The sequence below is a fragment of the Podarcis melisellensis genome, assembly GCF_964234715.1.
Source record: "Podarcis melisellensis genome assembly, chromosome: Z".
Classification (NCBI taxonomy): Eukaryota; Metazoa; Chordata; class Lepidosauria; order Squamata; family Lacertidae; genus Podarcis; species Podarcis melisellensis.
The window spans coordinates 38,079,392-38,099,306 of NC_138547.1; the positions used below are offsets into that span (position 1 = coordinate 38,079,392).

The 19,915-nt window shown below is 44.9% G+C and overlaps 1 protein-coding gene across 3 annotated transcripts in view; it reads right to left on the minus strand.

The window, feature by feature from the left end:
• Positions 1 to 631: 631 nt before the first annotated feature.
• KLHL4 (kelch like family member 4) overlaps positions 632 to 19,915 on the minus strand; it is a 42,765-nt gene continuing 23,481 nt past the window's right edge. Inside the window, exons 4-12 of one of the 3 annotated variants that reach the window (XR_014164579.1) lie at positions 19,568 to 19,764; positions 15,286 to 15,498; positions 13,488 to 13,674; positions 10,182 to 10,406; positions 9,358 to 9,520; positions 8,269 to 8,481; positions 6,073 to 6,244; positions 4,317 to 4,978; positions 632 to 4,237 (exon numbers count right to left, since the gene is read on the minus strand). Coding sequence is in view for 2 of the 3 variants with exons in the window: in XM_081896738.1 (XP_081752864.1) it covers positions 4,919 to 4,978; positions 6,073 to 6,244; positions 8,269 to 8,481; positions 9,358 to 9,520; positions 10,182 to 10,406; positions 13,488 to 13,674; positions 15,286 to 15,498; positions 19,568 to 19,764 (1,430 nt within the window). In the remaining variant the exon portion in view is untranslated. Of the gene's footprint in view, positions 4,979 to 6,072; positions 6,245 to 8,268; positions 8,482 to 9,357; positions 9,521 to 10,181; positions 10,407 to 13,487; positions 13,675 to 15,285; positions 15,499 to 19,567; positions 19,765 to 19,915 lie in introns of all 3 variants that reach the window. The other 2 variants (XM_081896738.1, XM_081896739.1) reach the window with 2 other exon arrangements.

The window sequence follows — 19,915 nt, forward strand, 5'->3', positions numbered from 1 at the left end:
TCAACATCTCATTAGGGCTGTGAAAGACACCCTGCCTAAAACCCTGGACAGCTGCTCCCAGTTGGTGTGGACAGTACTGGTATGGAATGGGCTAGCGATCTGACTCAGTGGAGAGCAGCTTTCTATGTTCCTATGTACTTTGCCCTTTCTTTTCCACAGCAAGTGCTCAGCAAATTTAGTATTCAGCATCTTTTGGAATTAAAGTGTAAACACACTTATTTTAATGATCTGTAGTTCCCTGCAGCACACCAGTTCTGAACTTAACAGAATATTTATCGGAATGCATCACAAGGTTTGCACCCCACAGCTGAGGTCGCAGACTTGTCATATCAATATGATATACATAGTTCCCCTGTGTATGTTTCATTCCGCAAATGCGATTACATTAATGCCACACTGCCAACAGGGTCTCGACCCACAGCCATTATTCCAGAGGAAGCAAAATTGGTTCAAAATGGTTCTCACAGATGGATTTGCAAAGGAAAGACAATTCCGAGATCATCGGGCATGTGGTGACTAATATAATAGCAGCTGTGCGGTTTTTAGCTTATGTTTTATGTGCCATCTTCATTAGAAATCCTTCAGAGAGAGAGAGAGAGAGAAAGAGAGAGAGAGAGAGAGAGAGAGAGAGAGAGAGAGAGAGAGAGAGAGAGAGAGAGAGAGAGAGAGAGAGAGAGGTTTCACTTTTGGTGGTATATAGACTTTGGGACTTTGGATTCTGGAAGGCTGCACCCACTACACAACTTCAGAAAGAAAATCTTAAGAACACTTCACATATTACAAAGAAAGGGGAGCAGAACTGCAGCCATTGGCCCTGCCCTTGACGCTTATTCAGCATGTGCAGACTTCATGTGCAAAGTATATCCAGACTCTTTAGGAGCTAGGAGGGACCACTGGACTGGTGCATATTTAGGTTGCACTTAGGAAATGACTACAGACATCAATCCACTCTCCTTTCTCTGGCCATGGCCATTCTAACATGCAAAGCTGCGGTGTGAATGCCTTATTTAGCCAGAGGGACCTATTCATTTTGTTGTGCAACCTTGCAAGGGCCACATGCCAGTGGCAGGCAGGGAGAGCAAAACAGACCAGAACAGCAAATGTGAATTTCACCTTCATACAGCAGGCTAGTTTCTATACAAACTCACACACCTCTCTCAGTTCCCCACCCACAAGAGCAGGAGGCATGATCAGAGCTCAAGGACACATTCCAGCCAGTCAAAAACAAAGCAAGGAGGTGAAGGAGTGTGAGTTTGGAGGAGGTGTGGCCTAGGTGACCCTGGGGGTGAAACAGAGAATCCGGGGGGGGGCACATGTAGCTTCTGGGCCTGAGGTTCCCTATCCCTGATGTAGCATGTCCTAGGCAGCCCAATGTTTATTCAGAAGTTAAGCCCCATTGAGCTGAGTAAGACTAAGGACACAAACACACCATACAATTAAATCTGTATTATACTACTTTAAACAAGTCATGGCTCCCCCTAGAGAATCTTATGAACTGTTAAGAGTGCTGAAAGTTGTCAGGAGACGCCTATTCCTCTCACATAACAATTCCCATGGTTCCCTGGGAACAGAGATTACTTGTTAAAACACTCCAGAACTGTAGCTCCGTGAGGGGAATAGGGGTCTCCCAAGAACTCTCAGCACCCCTAGCAGATTACGGTCTACAGGATTTTTTCTGACAGAGGTTGGATGGCCACCTGTCATGGATGCCTTAGTTGACATTCCTTAGTTGACATTAGTTGACTAGGTTATCTTGGGGTCCCTTCCAACTTTACAATTCTATGTGATTCTAGATCCCAGGCGTTGCAAACTTTGTATGACAAATCGGGTTAGCAAAAGCAGAACTCCACAGTGCCATCTGGTGTCACAGCATTATAATGCATATACAAAGACATATAAAGCGTTTTTTCTTTCCCAATGTCCTCGGACAATGTTGGGACCTTGCCACCTTCCTGAGGTACCACAGTGAAAGATTTAAAGCTTATGGTCTGTGATGTTTTGTTAGGGAAGGGGTTGGGGGTTGGCTGCGTTTACTTAAACCAGGGGTGAGGAACGTTTTTGAGCTAAAGAATTTCTGGGGCAACCTTCTATGAGCCACAGACCTGGGCTGTGCAGAACCAGGGGCAAAAGTGAGCAGGTCAATGAATGGGAAAGCTAGCTTTGTACAGTAAGTTAGTTTCTATACACGCACATACAGACCTCTGCATCCTCCATGCAGGCAAGCAAGCAAGAGGCACTATCAGAGTTCAATGGCACATTTCAGCAAGGGAGATGTGATGTGATGCAATGCCAGTGAGCAGGGTCTCATTGGGTCCTTTTGGGCCTGAGGTTCCCCACCCCTTCTTTAAGCACTCTGATGCTTGCAAGACATGCAACACTTTGCAGGGGCCTAGGCTGATCTGTCACAGGTGGGAGAACTGTAGGGGGAGCATGGATGGCCCAACCGACAAGGTTTGCCACATCGCACCACCTTCTCCTGAGGACTTCTATTTGGTGCTAAGGTCTCTGCCCAACAAAGCAGAGAGATTCTGGGTGCATTTGCAATCATGCGTTTGCAATACACTGGTCCTCAACTGGAGAACTGGAAGCACATGACCTCATGTGGGTAGAAGCAGCACTGCAGTGACTTTTTTTTTCTGTCAGAGGAGGAAGGAAAGCAAACAAAAGAGGGCAGATCTTCATGCAGCAGGGTTACGCATATAATACATTTACAAAACAAAAACTGGGCCCATGCTAGCAGAGTCCTGTGTTCAGAAACACTAAAGACCACTTCCATAATAATTAAGTCTTATAATCATTTTTCCATTAGCAGTTCCAGGAACATCAGTGTGACACTGTATTTGAGTGTTGTTGTTATTATTATTATTGAGGGGAAATTCGTGGAACAGGTCTCGGTGTTTCAATTTCTGGGAATGGAGTTGCGAGATGACCTAACCTGGGGAGAAAACAGCAAAGGCCTAATGAAGAGAGCACAGCAGAGGTTTTATTTTCTGAGAATCCTCCAGAAAAACAATCTCTCAAAGGACCTGTTGATGGCATTTTACCATTGTACTGTGGAGAGTGCATTAACTTATGATCTGTGTGTATGGTTTGAGAGCTGAGCGGCCAGGGGAAAAACAATGCTGTCCAGGTTTGTAAAGACTGCGGAGAGAATAATTGGGTGCACTCTTCCTACCTTAGATCAAATTTATGCTTCCAGGTGCCATAGGAAAGCTGCTGAGATAGCGCAGGGTAGTGCGCACCCCAGAAATTATCTCTTTCAGCTTCTGCCTTCTGGATGAAGGTACAGGGTTACAAAGACTAGGACTAGCCGTCTGAGAAACAGTTTCTACCCAAATGCGATTTTGGTTTTAAACGCAGTGTAAGGAGTCTCTATGGGAATATTTAAAAATATTGTATCAGAGTTTTTAGTGGGCTAACTAGGTTGGGATACCTGGGATAGCAGGCTTGTTAGGTTTTGAATGTTTTATGTAGATTTTTCAATTTCGTTGTTCTGTATAGGAGAATGACAATAAAGATTATCGTATCGAGTTGCTGCTTATAACCTACCAAGTATTTTATTTCTGCAATCACAATCTGCTTTCCCCCTCCCCCTTTAACTCAGCACATGCTTCAGGAAGGGTAGAGACCTTGTTTCTAGACATTGGGTAATACGTAAGCAATGCCTATATTAGGAGCCACTGACCTCTTTTTTATGACATTGGCCACATTTTGAGCAAGGGCTGCATTCCCACCCTCTCCCAGATCAGCACTCCCCCACCCAAAGACAAAAAAGATGGAACACATGTGCGCACGCACGCACACACACACACAGAGAGAGAGATTCTACAAGGGTTCTGGGTCAAAGTTAGAACCAATATAATTAATCTGAATCACACACACAAAAACTTTAGAGTTGAAAGAGGATGTGAGAAAGAGTGGCACTTTTCCAACTTCCTCCTTCAACCGTATGTACTTTTGAAAGGAGAAGAAAGTAACCCCCCTTGCTACCTTATGACCATGTGGACAGTGACAGGGGATGCTCAGAGATTCCATAGCTGCATAGCCACCACAGTGCCAACATGTGCTAAGTTGCCAACTCCTGGTCTAGATTTGTCACAGAATCCAAAGAATCAGGGTCAGCTCAAGCATTAAGTGGCCCTGAACAATGTGCCCTCTCAGCACTGCCTTCCATCAGTGGACATCTTGCTGCAGTAGCAGTGCTCCGCACAGCACTGGCCAGCTGTGCCTAGCTACCCTTGTATTTTTCCACATGCAATACGGCCCCAGGTCAAGAGCACTGTGAGAAACTTTAAGGGCAACTAGATCCTGCTAACCGATGGTGATCAAAACCAGGGGCAAGGCCTGAAAAAGCACAAAAGAGGCAAGCATTAGCAATGAGCCCTGCCAAAGTCCTGGGGTCCTGGCAACTGTTCATGGATGCTAAGTGATGCAGAAAAGACCCTGCAGAGGTATCTTTGTGCATGAGGAGGAGACTACGCAAGGCGTATTTCTGATAAGGGAATAGTGATTCAAGGCTCCACATGGCTCCCTGTCCTCCTTCTCCATTTCAAGCTGTCCAGGGGTTCTTATAATGCAAGTGTAAGCAATTATAGGGGGGGGGGATACAGGTTTCATTTTCAGCTGCACACTCAGCTGTTCTTGACACAGAATTGCTTTAGAATGAGGCTCTCTCTATTGATGCACAGTGTGTACCCAGATCCTCCCTACAGATAGAGATTAACATCACCCATGATGATCAAACACCTGCCAAGTGTGTCTTTGGAATGCAGAAAATGTGATTTTCGTGCTCAGGCTCCACACGGGCTCATCCTTGTCTTTCCTCCTCCTGTAGTGGAAGCGCTTTGTGTTGTTTTCAAGGATGCATCTCCTCTTCTGCCATGCTTCTTATTAATATTTCACACCTGGAAATGGTCTGTTATGGCAGCTTCACCACTACAACACAGGCGCCGGCTCTTCCTATATTGACTGGAACTTCCTAAAAAACAACAACCAGAATGTGCTCTGTTAACTCCACCTAACATGCCATTCTGAATCGGTGGGAGGGGGACTGCTCCATCTGGGTTCCAGCCCAAGGATGGTGGGAGCCCAGCATCACCTCAAGGGTGAAAGTTTCCCCAGTCATGATATAAATTAATTAAGAACAGCATATAATTTCCCTCTAAATACTACAGTCATACCTTGTGTTGCGTTAGGTTCATGTTGGGTCTTTTTGGCTTGCGAACACAGCAAACCCCGTGCACATACGCAGAAGCGTTCTGCACGCTTCGCACATGCGCAGAACTGCTCTATCGTGCTCTGCGCTAGAAGCGCCACTCTAGTTGTGGACTGTTTGGGGTGCAAACGGCACCCCGGAACAGATAGTGTCCACAACTAGAGGTACCACTGTATATTGCTATTGCTATTGTTGGGGTGTATGGGGTGTTAAAGGAGGGGTACTTTTTGGGGAATCCCTGAAAGATGGCCATCCAACATCTGCTTAAAAACTGCTGCTTATCTATTAATTGCCTTACAGAGTAACATAGACAAAAAGGTAGATCCCTGCCCCAAGACCCTTACAATGTAAACTTTGACAGAGGGGGGGAGGAAGACTTGGGCAAAGTAACTAATATGGGAGAAATACAGTTACAGACACTAAAGTTCAGTTTCTGTGCAGAGTAAGGACTTGTACCAGAGACTTTACAGAATAATTGCACTTGAGATGTCTTGGGAGTCACGCTTAAGCAGAAGGGGCAGCCAGGGATAATGGGTGTAATTTGAGGGTAATTTGAGGGAAAGGGAGACCCTGGAGCAGCTGGGGTTGGTACATCTGGAAGAGCAATAGAGACAGGTGGGCATTCCTTGGTTAGTGGCAATAGGCAAGATGGTGTTGTGTAGTGTAGCTGTAAGCAGGCTAGACTCACTCAGCCATGAAGCTCCTCAGGTGACCTTTGGTTAGCCACCATCTTCTCGGCATAATTTATCCCACAGGGTTGTTGTGAGAACAAAAAGGGGAGGTTAGGAGAACTATGTAAAGAAGCTTGAGCTACTTGGAGGGAAAGCGGGATATAAATGCAATAACAAGCAAATTACCTCTATCCATTCATTGTTTTGTGCATCATAAGATTCCACCGTATCCAGGTAGGTTTGTCCATCATAACCACCCACTGCGTACAACCTGTCTCCAAGAGGACAGATCCCAACAGCATCACGGGGTACGCTCAATGGTGCTACAGTGGTCCAAGTGTCTGTTTTCGGATCATACCTAGAGTATTTATGTAGATCTTTGCAGTTATTAGTAGAATAGATAAGTAAATAAAATAACTAAACTTAAATGCCTCCTTCAGCTGCAGTACCCCATTGGAAGGGGCCATTTTGGTGATTTGGGCATGGGAAATTGAAGAGGGTGAATTAAATACCCAGTAGCATTCATCCTCATCTCTTATACTACATGCTACTTTCTCTTCCCCCTCCCCACCCCTGCAAAGTTCCTTCTGTTTCTTCCTCTCTAGACAGGACATGTCACATCCCACTTGTGCCCTCACTCTGATTTGGCTTCAGGATAGAATAATCAGAGTGAAGGCAGGAAAAGGAAGCAACGTTTGCCATCTGGGGAGGAAGGAATCGATGGCATTGGGGCAGTAGGTATACCTAGCAGCAGCAGAGATTAATCAAAGAGAAAACAAAGGCATCCAGATTAACAGGCAGGAGTGACACTGCTTTGGGAAAACTTTCCCCACACCCGGTCCCCCAAATCTGAGCTGGTAAAGGTTCTCAAGACTCAATATTGAGCCACGATGAAGAAATATAATCATGCTTCCTGCAGCCACAAGATGGCACTCTTGACTTATGATCTTCTAGTCCTTTCTTCTTAGTCACAATATAAAATGACTGAGTTGAAGCATGCAGCAGCAACAGTGACAGCCAATCACCCATTCTTTTCTCCCTTTCCATTTAGAGGACATCAAGCAAATGTCTCCAGAAAAAGCCAAGCATTTATTGTTATTATTATTATTACTATTTGCTGGATGGCTATAATAATTCATAGAAATGTTTTAGTCTGTGCACGCTTTAAGGAATTTTAGGTATCAGCAAGCTGCCTTTTGAAGAAATTGATGGATTATTAGTATAGAAGCCTTTTGCAGTTTAATAAATCAAAGCTACCATTCATTGTTAGATGGAAAGTGTGCATACAGCATACATTTGGAATTAAGAGAAGCAGCATTTGCTTCAGATAAATCAGGGGTGGGAAACCTCAGGCCCAAATTCAGACCTCTAAGCCTCTCTGCCTGGACCTCAGGACTTCTCCCCTATTTGCCACTGACTCTGTTTTGCATCCTCTTTGAGTGTTTTTGCCTGCCTTGAATATGTCCTCGAATACAGATCATGCTTCTCGCTACCATAGAAGGAAAATAAAGAAGAGTGTGTGCATGTGTGTAGGACCTAACCTACTGTATAAATGTCGGTTTTATATGCATTGTTGCTTATGGTCCTCAGAGCCGTCTTTCCTATTGGGTTTACTGGCACGTTGCACCAGGGCGCTGGTCTCTCAGGGGCGTCCCAGTGAGTGGGGGAGCTGCATGGCTTTGCTGGCAGCCTCCCCTTTCCCTCCACGGCTGCCAGCTGTGCCCCGTCAACCATATGGCTGGCAGGCGTGCAGCTTGCCTCCCAAGCCTCCACAGGTGGAGAGTGATCCTCACAGAGGCTTGGGAAAAGGTTGACAACTCTGGGAAAGGGGGGGGGCGCTGGAGGGATCTTTGCACCACGGCGCTGGATATGCTTAAGACGGCCCTGATCTGGATATGCTTAATACGGCCCTGCCCACATATGTGGCTTCCAGAAAGTTCCACACCTCCAATAAGAATCTATAAATTTACAAAGCGGCACACAGGTACAGTACGATCACTTCCCTAATTTTAACTTTCATTCTTTGGGAGGCCCTCCAACTGCATCCCTAATTTTCTAAATTACTTTCTCTGGCGAATAAATGCAGCATGTTGTTTAAACCTAAAACATCTGTTTCGATGCACAAAGGAAGATTTCAATCATTTAATTCCTTTATGCGGTGTGGCATAATGGTTACAGCATGAGACGGTGACCAGACCCCCACCTGGGCATGAACCGCACTGGGGTGACGTTGGACCGTTGGACCTTCTCTCATCCTGAACTACCTCATAGGGTTGTTGTGGGGATAACGTTGGAGTTGGGGAATATTGTATGTCACCTTGACCTCCTTGAAGAAAAGGAGGTTTATATACATGCAGTAACAATTTTTTAAAACGCCCCTACCTTTCTACGCAGTCCGAAAGCCGAGAACAGTGATTCGAAGCAGGAGCATCATGACCACCCACGGCATAGAGAAACCCGTTGTAGGTTGCAACACCAACCCCTCCACGCCGCTTTGACATGGATGCGCACATGCTCCACTTGTTTGTGTGGGGGTCAAAGCACTCCATGGATTTCAAGCAGGAGCTGCCATCTCGCCCGCCAACAGCATACAGCCTATAACAGCAGGACAAGCAAGACATGAAGGAATCTTGTCTAATTGCCCACATTTTGAAGGAAGGACGCAGGAAGCATGCCACCGGTTCATCTTGCTCTACAACAACGATGTAGAATATGTGGCCCTTCAGATGTTGTTGAACTCCCATCAGGTGTTGCCAGCATGGCCAATGCTTAAGGGTGATTGGGGGGGATGCAGTACAACAACATCCAAAAGGCCAAAGGTTCTCCATCTCTGGTCTACATTGACTGGCAGTGTCTCTTCAGCGTTAATCATAGAATCATAGTAGAGCTGGAAGCATAGCTGTCAACTTTCAGATTTGGAAATAAGGGATCAGCAGCCTCAAAAATAAGGGATCAGTAGCCTCACCTGTCCCAGGGACACTCTACGGGATATCTAACTGTTAAGTTGTGGGTGAACATATCAGACGACACAGCAATTCTTCAAACAGCTCTTGTTTATTCACAGGCCAGGACAGAACTGAACTGAAGGGTTCAGTCAACCTGCTTATATAGAGCTCCAGTACAATGTAACTGTAACAATTTTCTAAAACTATCCAGTCACTGAACGTCACCTTCAATCCCTTATTTGCATAACTATCTACAGTATCCCCCTGCTGGCCCAGGGTGAGAACTTCAGTACATAACACTAACAATCCGTGATAGCAGCGGGAAGCAGCGGGAAACGGCGCTGGAATAAGGGAATTTCCCACAAAAAAGGGGAAGGTTTACAGCTATGGTTGGAAGAGACACTGAGGGTCATCTTGTTTGACCCCCTACAATGCAGCTATCCCATACAGGGATCAAACCTGAAACCTTAGCATTATCAGCCCCATGGTCTAATCAATTGAGCTTATCTCTGAGTGTTGTACATACTTGCTGTTCAGTGCTGCAACCCCCACAGTGCTCCTTGGTGTTGCCATGCTAGCGACGTAATTCCACTGCCGGGCCTGAGGGTCCCATCTTTCCACCGTGTTGAGGTAACTCCATCCATCATGGCCTCCCACCGCATACATTGGCCCTTCAAGCATTGCTACACCTTTGGATGAAAATCAGAGTTGGAAGGAAAGTAGTAGATATTAATGTAGAGGCGCATCTGTTTAATTACGTATTCGTGTTCCCCACCTACACCCCGCCAACCCCCCAGTAGAGCCATATGGTGGATAACTGGCATAACAGTCACACAACAAAACACAACACTGAAATTCATGCAACAATACAGGACAAGGAATCTCAGGGGCTGTAAACAGCCTGTGAACCTACATGGCTCATGGTGTAGGGATGGGTGGAATGGTCTTCACTTGGCTACCATGTCTGTTTCATACAGTGCATTCCATCCCATTTTTAACTCTGTGTGTGTACTCAAAACATTCTCTTTGTAATAATTGCAGTGAAGAGGAGAGCTGGGAAAGCCAGGTAACACACGTAGTTCTGACTTCCACCAATGCTGGATCCAAGTTGTTGTGTTTGAGCTATGATAGGAAAGCTCTTACTGTGGTCATTGAATCACAGTGGTCCATTCACACATGCATCTAATGTCAAGGGATGGCTAGGAATACATAGACCTGTTCTCAAGGTATGGGTAGACCTGTTCTCAGTTAGAGGTCTCTGGAGAATCATTGCACGGCAAGTGCATGTTTAATGTGTGACAAACTGTCATTGCCAGTTTAAGTAGAAGATAGTTTTGCAAGTGCTCTTACCTAAACCATGTCTGTGGGTTGACATTGGGGGCATCACAGTCCAGGCTTTGGTTACTGGATTGAAACATTCGACTGTATTGGATGTTTTCAGGCCATCTCTTCCTCCTACAATGTACAGCTTGTTGTCAATCACAGCAACCCCGAACTGTAACCGCCTTCCATTCATGGTTCCAATTTGGATCCAGCTGTTTGTCCTCAAGTCATATTTCTCAATGGTGGTAGTGCCTGTTGAAAGTATATGAATAGTGAATTTGAAGGAGAATCTTACAGAATAGTGGTGGCAATGGAATATTCATGAACATTCAGTGATATCACTGACACTGTTTGGAGATAATGAGCAGCCAATTTTAACCACTTATATAATTGAGATATCTTGAGAATTTGTACATGGAAAGTATTTGTGCTTGAAATACATGGAAGTGCAAGGCACCATTAAATATTTGATGGTTAAGAAGTTTTTTTGGAGTTCGCTTCAAGGATAGGAACTGGTCAAAATTCTAAAATGATGGTGTGGCGATGTGTACCAGTGACAAGTAACAGAGTGTGGAAAATGAACTACATGCATGCAGAAATAGGCTGGAAAAAGTAGAGTGGTAAACACCCAAGACTTGTACCTTGTAGCTAGGGGTATATTCACAGACTGAGTGGTGCATGGTGTTTTTTAATCTTTTTGTAAAGGGATAAAAAAAAGAGAGAGAGAGCAGGATCAGGCCAACCAGATGTCTATGTGAAGCCCACAAGCAGGGCCTGAGAACAGCAGCCATCACAACTAGTAGGCACTGATATTCTTATCCTCCTGAATTTCTCTTTTAAATCCACCCTAGTTGGTGGCAATTCCATTGTTTAACAGTGTAAAGAAGTATTTTCTTTTGTCTTCCAACATTCAGCTTCATTGAGTGTCCCTGAATTCTGGGGTTATGAGAAAGGGACAAAAAACTTTACTCTGTCCACTTTCCCTGACATCCATAATTTTACCGACTTCTATAATTTCATCTCTTACCTGCCTTTTCTCTAAACTAAAATGCCCCAGAAGTTGTAACCTTTCCTCAGAGGGAAGTTGCACCAATCCCTTGATGGTTTCGGTTGCCCTTTTCTGAACCTTTTCCAGCTCTACAATATCCTTTCTGAAGCGAGGCAACCAGTGTTGCTATTTTCAACTGTGAAATTCCAATTAATTCTAATTCATTCCACTCCTGTCCATTCAATTCTAAAGGTCAGCCACTAAAGCAAAGATCTTAAGGCTCGGACTTCAGCTTCAATCTCCTATGTGTCCATTATGATTGCACAAGAAACACAATGCAATCCAAACCATTTTCTCCCCTTCATCCTGAGGATCTAAAGTGCTGTGCTTTTTTCCTCTCTCTTTTTTTACCTTGGGAGCAGTGTGAGCAACTGTATCTGAATAATGTTAATATTCATTCCATATAACGAAATGTAATATGGTGGCAAGACGGCGTGTTTGAAATTAGTTCAAACATCCAATCTTGCTAGCAATTTCTGCAGTAGCAAGTAACACTACAATCTCTTTGAATAATTGCTTTTCTGTGAGTTGTATGCTGTGGGGGTAAGGTTAAAGTTTCTGCAGGTAGCAGCGGAATATAAACCTAGTCGTTCCCTTTTTTAAAAAAAAAAGTGTGGCACTTTAAAAGTGGCAGATGGAATCAGATAGGCTTTGGTTTATAGGTGAATTGCCTTATCTTCCAGAGCTTACATCTGCATTCCCTGTTGAGGATTCAAAATACTGTATGCAGAATTAGCAATACCTGGTGGAGGGGGCACAGGGTCATAGCTTGGCAATGCCAACAGGTGCAAGGTGTAATTTGGGGCAGGGCTTTATTGTGGCTCCCCAGTTCTGTGGAGCATCATTCTTGTCAAGATCCAACAGGTACCAGCTATCTGCACTTTCCAGAAACAATTTAAGACCATCTTGCTCTGATGGGCTTTCCCATCTGGATGAATGGGTCTTTACCATGAGTGTCTACTTTGTATGTTTTTGTATTTTTATCTGTTTTAAAATATATTTGGTGTAAATTGCTTTGAGACAGTTGTTTATAAGGATATTAATAAATCAATAGTAATAATAATGTGAAGGTAGATTAGTAAACACAGGAAGTTACCTTCTAATTAAGGTGGGGTGGTTGGTGGTGATGGCGATTATATTAAATTATGGGCGTTCCACACACATTATGTCTCAAGGCAGTGTACAAAATGCAATAAAATACAAAATAAGCATACTTCCAGCTGGGAAACAAAAATGTCTTCAGCTGTTTCCCAAAGTGCAGATAGTGGTCAACTGTTATATCTCAATAGGAGTGATGTTCTACAGAGTATCTTTGAAATCTGAAGGAGAAGCTCCCCCACAGACCACAGTGGCCTGCTGAGTATATAATGGATAAGCTGGTCTCTCAAGTCACCTGGTCCTGAGTTGTAGAGGGTCTTTTATGATAGTAACAACACCTTGAACCTGACCCAGTAGCAGATTCCCAGCGGTAGTTTGCCCTCACAAGCAACCTAGTCACCAGGTTTTGCACCAGCTGTAGCCTGCGGAGCCACTTCAAGGGTAGTCCCGCATAGAGCACATTGCAGTAATCCAACTTTGCGTGGACAACTGTGGTCAAGCTATCCCGATCCAGGAATGGCCATAGCTGTCTTCCTAGCTGAAGCTGGTGAAAGAAGATGCAAGAGGGCAGGGCTCCTCTCGTAGTTGTGCAGAAGAGGTCACTACACTTGCTAAAATTCCCTTTCCTACACAACTATTTAAATACAGGAGCCCTGACCTCTTTTGCATCTTCCCATCCAAGTCTGAATTGAGCTCCCTATTCCAAGCCCAGTACTCTTTTCACCATCCCATGTTGCCTGTGATGTGAAAATGTACTTGGAATTGTATAGGCAGTGCCTGGTAGCCTCTCAAAAGGCAAAGGAATTGTGGACTGAGCAATCTAGTAGTCAGAGCACAGCTTGCTAATATCGATCTTCTGTAGTTCATCTAAACTGTTGCCACAGTTGTTCTCATCCTCATCAATAATCTCCAATGGCCAATGATGGTTGGAGTCCAACATCTGGAGAGACCCAGATTCCCTATCCTGGCTTTTTACCAGGAGTAGCCAGTGGGTACCTGCCAGATGTTTTGGGCCATAGCTGTCATCATCTCCAGTCAGCATAATAAATGATTTGGGATAGTGGGAGTTGTAGTCCAAAACATTGGGAGAGCAGCATGCTGGCTACCCCATCCTTACATCCTTCCATGCTAACTACATTTATTGTGAACTAAGTTTTCATAGGCCAGAGGTCACTTTGTCAGTTTACCTTTAGTGGCATCCATACCCCCCACAGCATAGAGAGAGCCCACGGTGGACTTCCTAGGCTTAGTACGAGGACTCTGCATCATAGACCTCCTTTCTGGTAGCAGGTGATACTTCATTGCTTCCATGAGAAGTTTCTGGCACTCAAGGTCATCAGTGAACATGGGGCTGTTTTCCAGATCTGCTAATAGCTGAGACATACAAAGTCTTGGTGTTTATATTGATGTAATCAAAAGGTCATTTCTATATATATCAGCCAAGTCTTTCTCCAGATGTTATGGGCCACAGGGCATCATAATAATTAGTGGGGACCCTGAGACAGCCATTGGAAACCCTCCTCGTGGCTGGTGTTGCTGCTACTGATCCTTCTCCTCTTCCATACCCGGAGCTGGCTATGGGAGGAGAGAATTGGCAAGTGGGCCAACAGGACCCAGGATTCAGGTTGCATGGGCTTCTGTGCATATTAGTTTGCACACACAAGACTAAACAAAATGTTGGAATTCAACTGCAATTTTGGGGAATGAAGTTGGCAGGTCAGCAGTGAACTTACCTACTGGTGCATGAACTTCAGTAGATGCCTAACCATGCTGACTCCTGGCTTGGGGAACTGCTGTCAAGCTTCCTACAATCAAATCCCACTCCCTATCATCCTCAACCTTCTTGTCATAGCTTGGAAGATTGTCTCCCATCTCTAATCCCCAGAATTTGACCTCCTCAGTGCATTACCAAAGCACTTCTCCATGGTCTGATGATCCTATGATACTATTGGGATGTCTGGATGGGGGAATTATAGGAAACAATTCCACTCACAGTTTCTCACACAAGCACAGCCTGGTCTCCAATGGGAGGTGCCATGTGATTTACCACCAGACCTGGCCAGCTTCTGCTCTCTGATGCCTCCAGCTTTGGCTCCAACCTAAGTGCCAAGATTGCTGACATATCCCTATTGTCTTCTAATGAAAGGAGTACAGTCCCATAGTCATCCTTCCAACATTAAATTAAACTAATTGCCAGCGGACGGTTTTTACTAGGTGCAAGCAATACCAAAGGTAAAAACATGGCTATTCACCCAACTCTTTTGATAGAATGGTGCCCTTACTTGGCTGATATAACAAATAGGTCAGCTTCAGTTATTATCCACATTTCCACATCAGATTGTGAGGGGCTCATCAACATTTTATTGAAAATGTATTCCAATATACACATTTTTTATACTTTTCTACATCCCCCCAATCTTTACATTTTGCAAAGCAATTTCCCCTAATACAGTGCATTTTTTAAATAAAAATCTATATATGCATTTGAAATATACGTGAGTATATGAATTTTTGCACATTACTTGGCTGGAGACCTTCATTGCAAAATTCATGCAAGTCTGAATTTCAGATATGGTTGTGTGTCAGTTTACACGCTGTTTCAGAAAATGCAGATTAGGTAGGCTTCACATTCCTGAATGTCATCTGAATCAAATTTCTCACTCAGTCCTAGTTGCTAGTGTAGGGTTTGATTTTCACATTAGGTGCATTTCAATGAAATATTATTTGAAATGTGATTGCTCGCTCCAGGATTGTGTGACCAATAAAGAGTAGGTTCAAAATGGTTTAAACAAAATAAAAATTAATAACAGTCATAACAACAGGAGGTTTGGAGCTGAAAACGGTATCACAAAATCTAGGGAAGCACAAAATCAGCAGGATAATGATGTTTCAAGCCGCACATTTACCCTGGAGGTGTGGATCATGTCAGTGTGCATAAGGATTCATAGAAATCAAATCTCTCAGGCATTCTATCCAGAGGCCTACCTGTGGGGACAGCAAAGGCAATCGGATATAGGAGAGAAGCATTCCGAGCTCCCGCTGCCTGGGTTGCAAGTCGTGCCGAACCCACAACATCAATGCCTTGAATATGGATTCTTCATCTGGGACATTGATGTCATCGCTTGACAGGAGTTTAGCAATTTCACCGGCAGGCAGCAAGAGAAATTCCTGGTTCTTTATTACCTCAGTGAAGTGTTCCTAATGAAAGGAGTAAAACACAACTTAGCATGGCATCTGCATTTTACATATTTGTTCATTCATAGAATCATAGAATTGTAGAGCTTGAAGGGGACACTGAACACCATCTAGCCCAACCCCCAAGAATTTCATTTATACTGCCTTTTATCCCGTATGAGCCTAGAGGCTCAGAGAGGATAGTATTGCAATTACAAGTAGCCTACTTTTCTTTCTTCTAACTCTAGTGTCAGGGCATGGTTGGACGCAGGGGAGTGGTGGCTGGATACTGAAGAGTGGGCGTCAGGAGAAGGAGGGTTGGAGACTGACTTGGAAGAAGGGGTCAGTGATCTGAGGGAGTCTGTAACAGCCAAGAGATTGAGAGTCAGAGGCAGGAGAAGATGCAGGATTGGAGGGTGAAGAACAGGTGCAGATGCAGGAGGAGGGAGAGAGAGGTCCAGCTGGCATAGAGTCAAGGGCTTCCTCACCTCCTCCTCCTGCCCTCCTACTTCACTCTCTCCCAAGACCAGAAGAGGACTGAAGTGGGAGGAGCAGAAGCAGATTATATGCAGGTGGAGTCTTCGCCTGCTTGCCTGCAGCTCTAGTGGGGAAGATACTTAAGCTGAGATTGGGACAAGGCCTCTCTGTTGTGTCAAATGCCTCATTGGGTGCACACCTAGGAGGAGCTGAGAGACACAGGGCTGTCTTCGCCCAACATATAAGGGTACTTTTGACAATAAAGAGATAACTCCTCACTCCGTAACTTCCTTGCCTAATCCCAACCAAGTCTCTAGAGAAATATGCTTCAGCTGGAGTTCTGAGCTCTGGATGCAATATTTTTGCTAACATTTCTAGGATAATGTAGGAGTGCAGCATTTCATTAATCAGTTATATGAACTGATTAAAAACTATGCAGAATTAATCTCTACTCAGATGTGATGAGCTTAAGAAATACCACAAGCTGTTTATAGTACAGTGGAACCTCAGATTGCAGATGTAATCCATGATGGAGGCAAGTCCGCAACCTGCAGCGTTCGCATCCTGAAGCACCACATCTGCACAGGCACCGCCGCGATTTGGTGCTTCTGCACATGCGTGAGCGGCGAAACCCAGAAGTAACCTGTTATGGTACTTCCAGGTTTCCTGCAGTCCACAACCCGAAAACACGTAACCTGAAGCATCCGTAACATGAGGTATGTTAGCAGTTTCTTGCTTGTCAAAGCAAGTTTCCCAGGTAGGAGACTGTTAATAGTTCACATCAGTCACAACAAATCTAAAATAATAATGATCTTTTCTCACGTCACTTTTTAGAGGCTGCTTCTTATATCCATTGAGTGTTTATTGCTGGGAGTCACTCTCCTCATTCTCAAACCTGTTGACAATGATGAGCTAGATGGAATCATGGCAGTGTTTGCCCATTGGGCCTGGTAGGGTGGAAGATAGTAGGTAGAACCATCGCCAACAACAGAGACAACTAATTCTTTCTCTGCCCCCATTTTCCTCCTCCTTGCTGAGTTCTACAAGGGCAGCACTGAAACTATGGAGGGGAGATCCAGCAGTCTATGCCACTCCCCGGGGAAATAGGGAAGTAGAGAAATAAGTGGGGGCTGGCTGAGGACAGACCGAGGTTGGTGGGGCATTTCTCCATTTGCCCTAATGGCCCAGCATTCACTTAATTCCTGGTGTATCTAGAGCAGACTTCCTCAACCTCGGCCCTCCAGATGTTTTTGGCCTACAACTCCCATGATCCCTAGCTAGCAGGGCCAGTGGTCAGGGATGGTGGGAATTATAGTCTCAAAACATCTGGAGGGCCAAGGTTGAGGAAGCCTGATCTAAGGTAAGCACCTTCCTGGTTCTCTACAAATGAAGGGCTGAGGACTCAGCTGCCCCCCACCCCAAGAGCAGAGGGCCTACAAACCATCCAGAAATCTATGCAGCCAGTGCCTTGCACACCTTAATACCACTACCATGGGTCATAAAAATTCAGCAGCAGCATGTACACTCCAGTTTAACTCATCTTGGTGGCTTCAAAAACCATGGAAATTCTCTTATTTTGCTTCACAGGGATTTAAGCTGCTTTTGAATCAAACATCAACTTGGGTTGAGCTTGTGCCCAGCCTCACATCACTTTCATTTCACATTCAGACCCAGGAATTGCTGCTCTTTGTGCATTTGAAGAGGTTCTCTTAACTCTTCCCCTCTGCAATATTTATACCTAGATTTTATTTCACAGCAGGCTTCCTCTTTCTCACCTCATGTCTCAATTGTTCCTTCCTCTGCTTTGAATCACTGGGGTATGGGCAACAGTGTATATGCTCTTCTCTGCTCCTCAGATTATAGATATTTTTCACATATCCGCTTGTTCCAGCTCCCGATCACACCCAGTCATTTGCTGCCTTTCTGAAAAGCACCACTGTGTTTTCCTTGCCACCAAAGGCATCAAACCCCACCCACAGCTAATGTGCTCTTTGGGGAGCCGCTGTCTTTATTGACAGCTGAAAGAGGATTCTAGCCTTCGTTTGCCCTATCATCTTGAAACAGGAGGAAGGGGAGAAGGCATCCTTTTGCTCTTTGAAAAAAGATGAAATGTAGAAGTGAAGAGGCTTGAATGGTTTTAATCGGTGCATCTAATCGATTAGCTCAGTTGCAAATTAAAAAAACCTCTTCAGATTAAATTGAGTCAGGCAGATGGGCTCTTGTACCAAGCCCTTTCCATCACGACCTGAGGTCATGCCAGTTCTGATGAGACCTAGGGAGCTACAAATGCATAACAGCCAACTTTTTCAGAAAAAAACTGGGGTGTGCATCTTCCTGGACGAGTCACGTGAACCGCGCCGGAATCTCACCCTGAAAAAACCACTTTTTCAGGGCACGATCTCACACACACATTTTGGGATGCCACACAAGATTGCAGCCCCAACCAAAATGCTTTTTCTCCAGTGTGAGCGTTGTGCAAGAGCTCGCAAGATCATGGCACCCAAAATGGCAACTTGGCGGGTATGCAAATGCAGTGAGTGTGATGGAAGAGTGGACTGTACCTCTTTAGGAAGCATGCGGGGGAGGGAGAAGAAGCTTCAACCCTCCCTTCAAACCCCTTCAAATAGGCATCAGACACATCAGGGATATGAGCTCTAGCCCAATACTTGTTGCGCTGGTTTTCTAACTGCAGAGTGCTTGGGGTTCTTGTTATTGTTGAATATATGTAAGTTTTCAGATACAGTATTCCTCTAGCGCTTGCTGATTGAAATGGCAGGGTCCATTTTCCGTTGATCAGTCTTTGGGGGAGTTGGGTTGGGATTGAGCAGAAGGCCTACATAAGGATTACCTGTTATGAGGTTGGATGATTTAGGAATATTGGAAGCTGCCTTATAAAAAGTCAGATACCAAGAGTCCATCTGGCAGCTGCTTAGCATCTGCTCTCTAAGATTTCAGCCCCACCTGGAAAAGTTGGAAAATGAACTGGGGAACTCTTGCAGGCAAAGCAGGTGAGCTATGGCCCTTCCTCTCATTTCAAATTGGAGGCAGGGGGAATTGAGTGTTTGCTTCTTCATTTTCTCACCTGGGGGGGGTAGCTCTTTTTAGATTGCAAATGTACAGTCATACCTCATGTTACGGACGCTTCAGGTTGCACATTTTCAGGTTGCGTCCCACGGCGACCCAGAAGTACCAGAAAGGGTTACTTCCGGGTTTCACCGCTCGAGCATGTGCAGAAGTGCTAGATTGTGTTTGCGTATGCACCAAATCGTGCCGCGCACCTGTGCAGATACGGTGCTTCAGGTTGCACTCTTTTCAGGTTGCGAAGGGGCCTCCGGAACAGATCCCGTTCACAAGTAGAGGTACTACTGTATACTATTTTACATACTTTAAAAAGTGGTGAGCAAGCCTTGCTCTGCTTACAGGCCATGTCACTCATTCTGCTGAGCTGGGCCCTGGATATGTGCTGCAAAGTTTTACCTTGATGGTGCCCCGTACAGATTCCTTGGGCATTTAATCTTGTTGTAGCCATTTGCAACCACAACCACAACTTGCCAGTTCCTCTCTAGCTTTAACCTCCCAGCAGTTAGTTCCAGGAAACTTGTTCCTTTGACCTCACCATAGTGTATACGTGCGCCACCCGCAGGAGTTCTGTGCACCCCTGAGCATCTCCGAAGGACCGAATCCCTAAACAGTTTGATGGATGGAGCTGCTTCACGAGAAAGTTGCAGCAGACTTCAATGACTTGTGAGAGCTGAAGAAGGCAAGCAGCAGCCAGCAAGCTTTCAATTGTTTCTTCTTTGAGTTCCAAGACACCTGTGTGGTTTAATATTTTCAGAGAGAGAGAGAGGGAGAGGTGCATGAAAATGGATTGTTCTTTTTTTGTGGGGGAAACTCAAAGAAAGTGTTCTTGTGACTGCACAAGATATTAGACTTGTTCGCACAACACGATGAGCACAGGCACAAG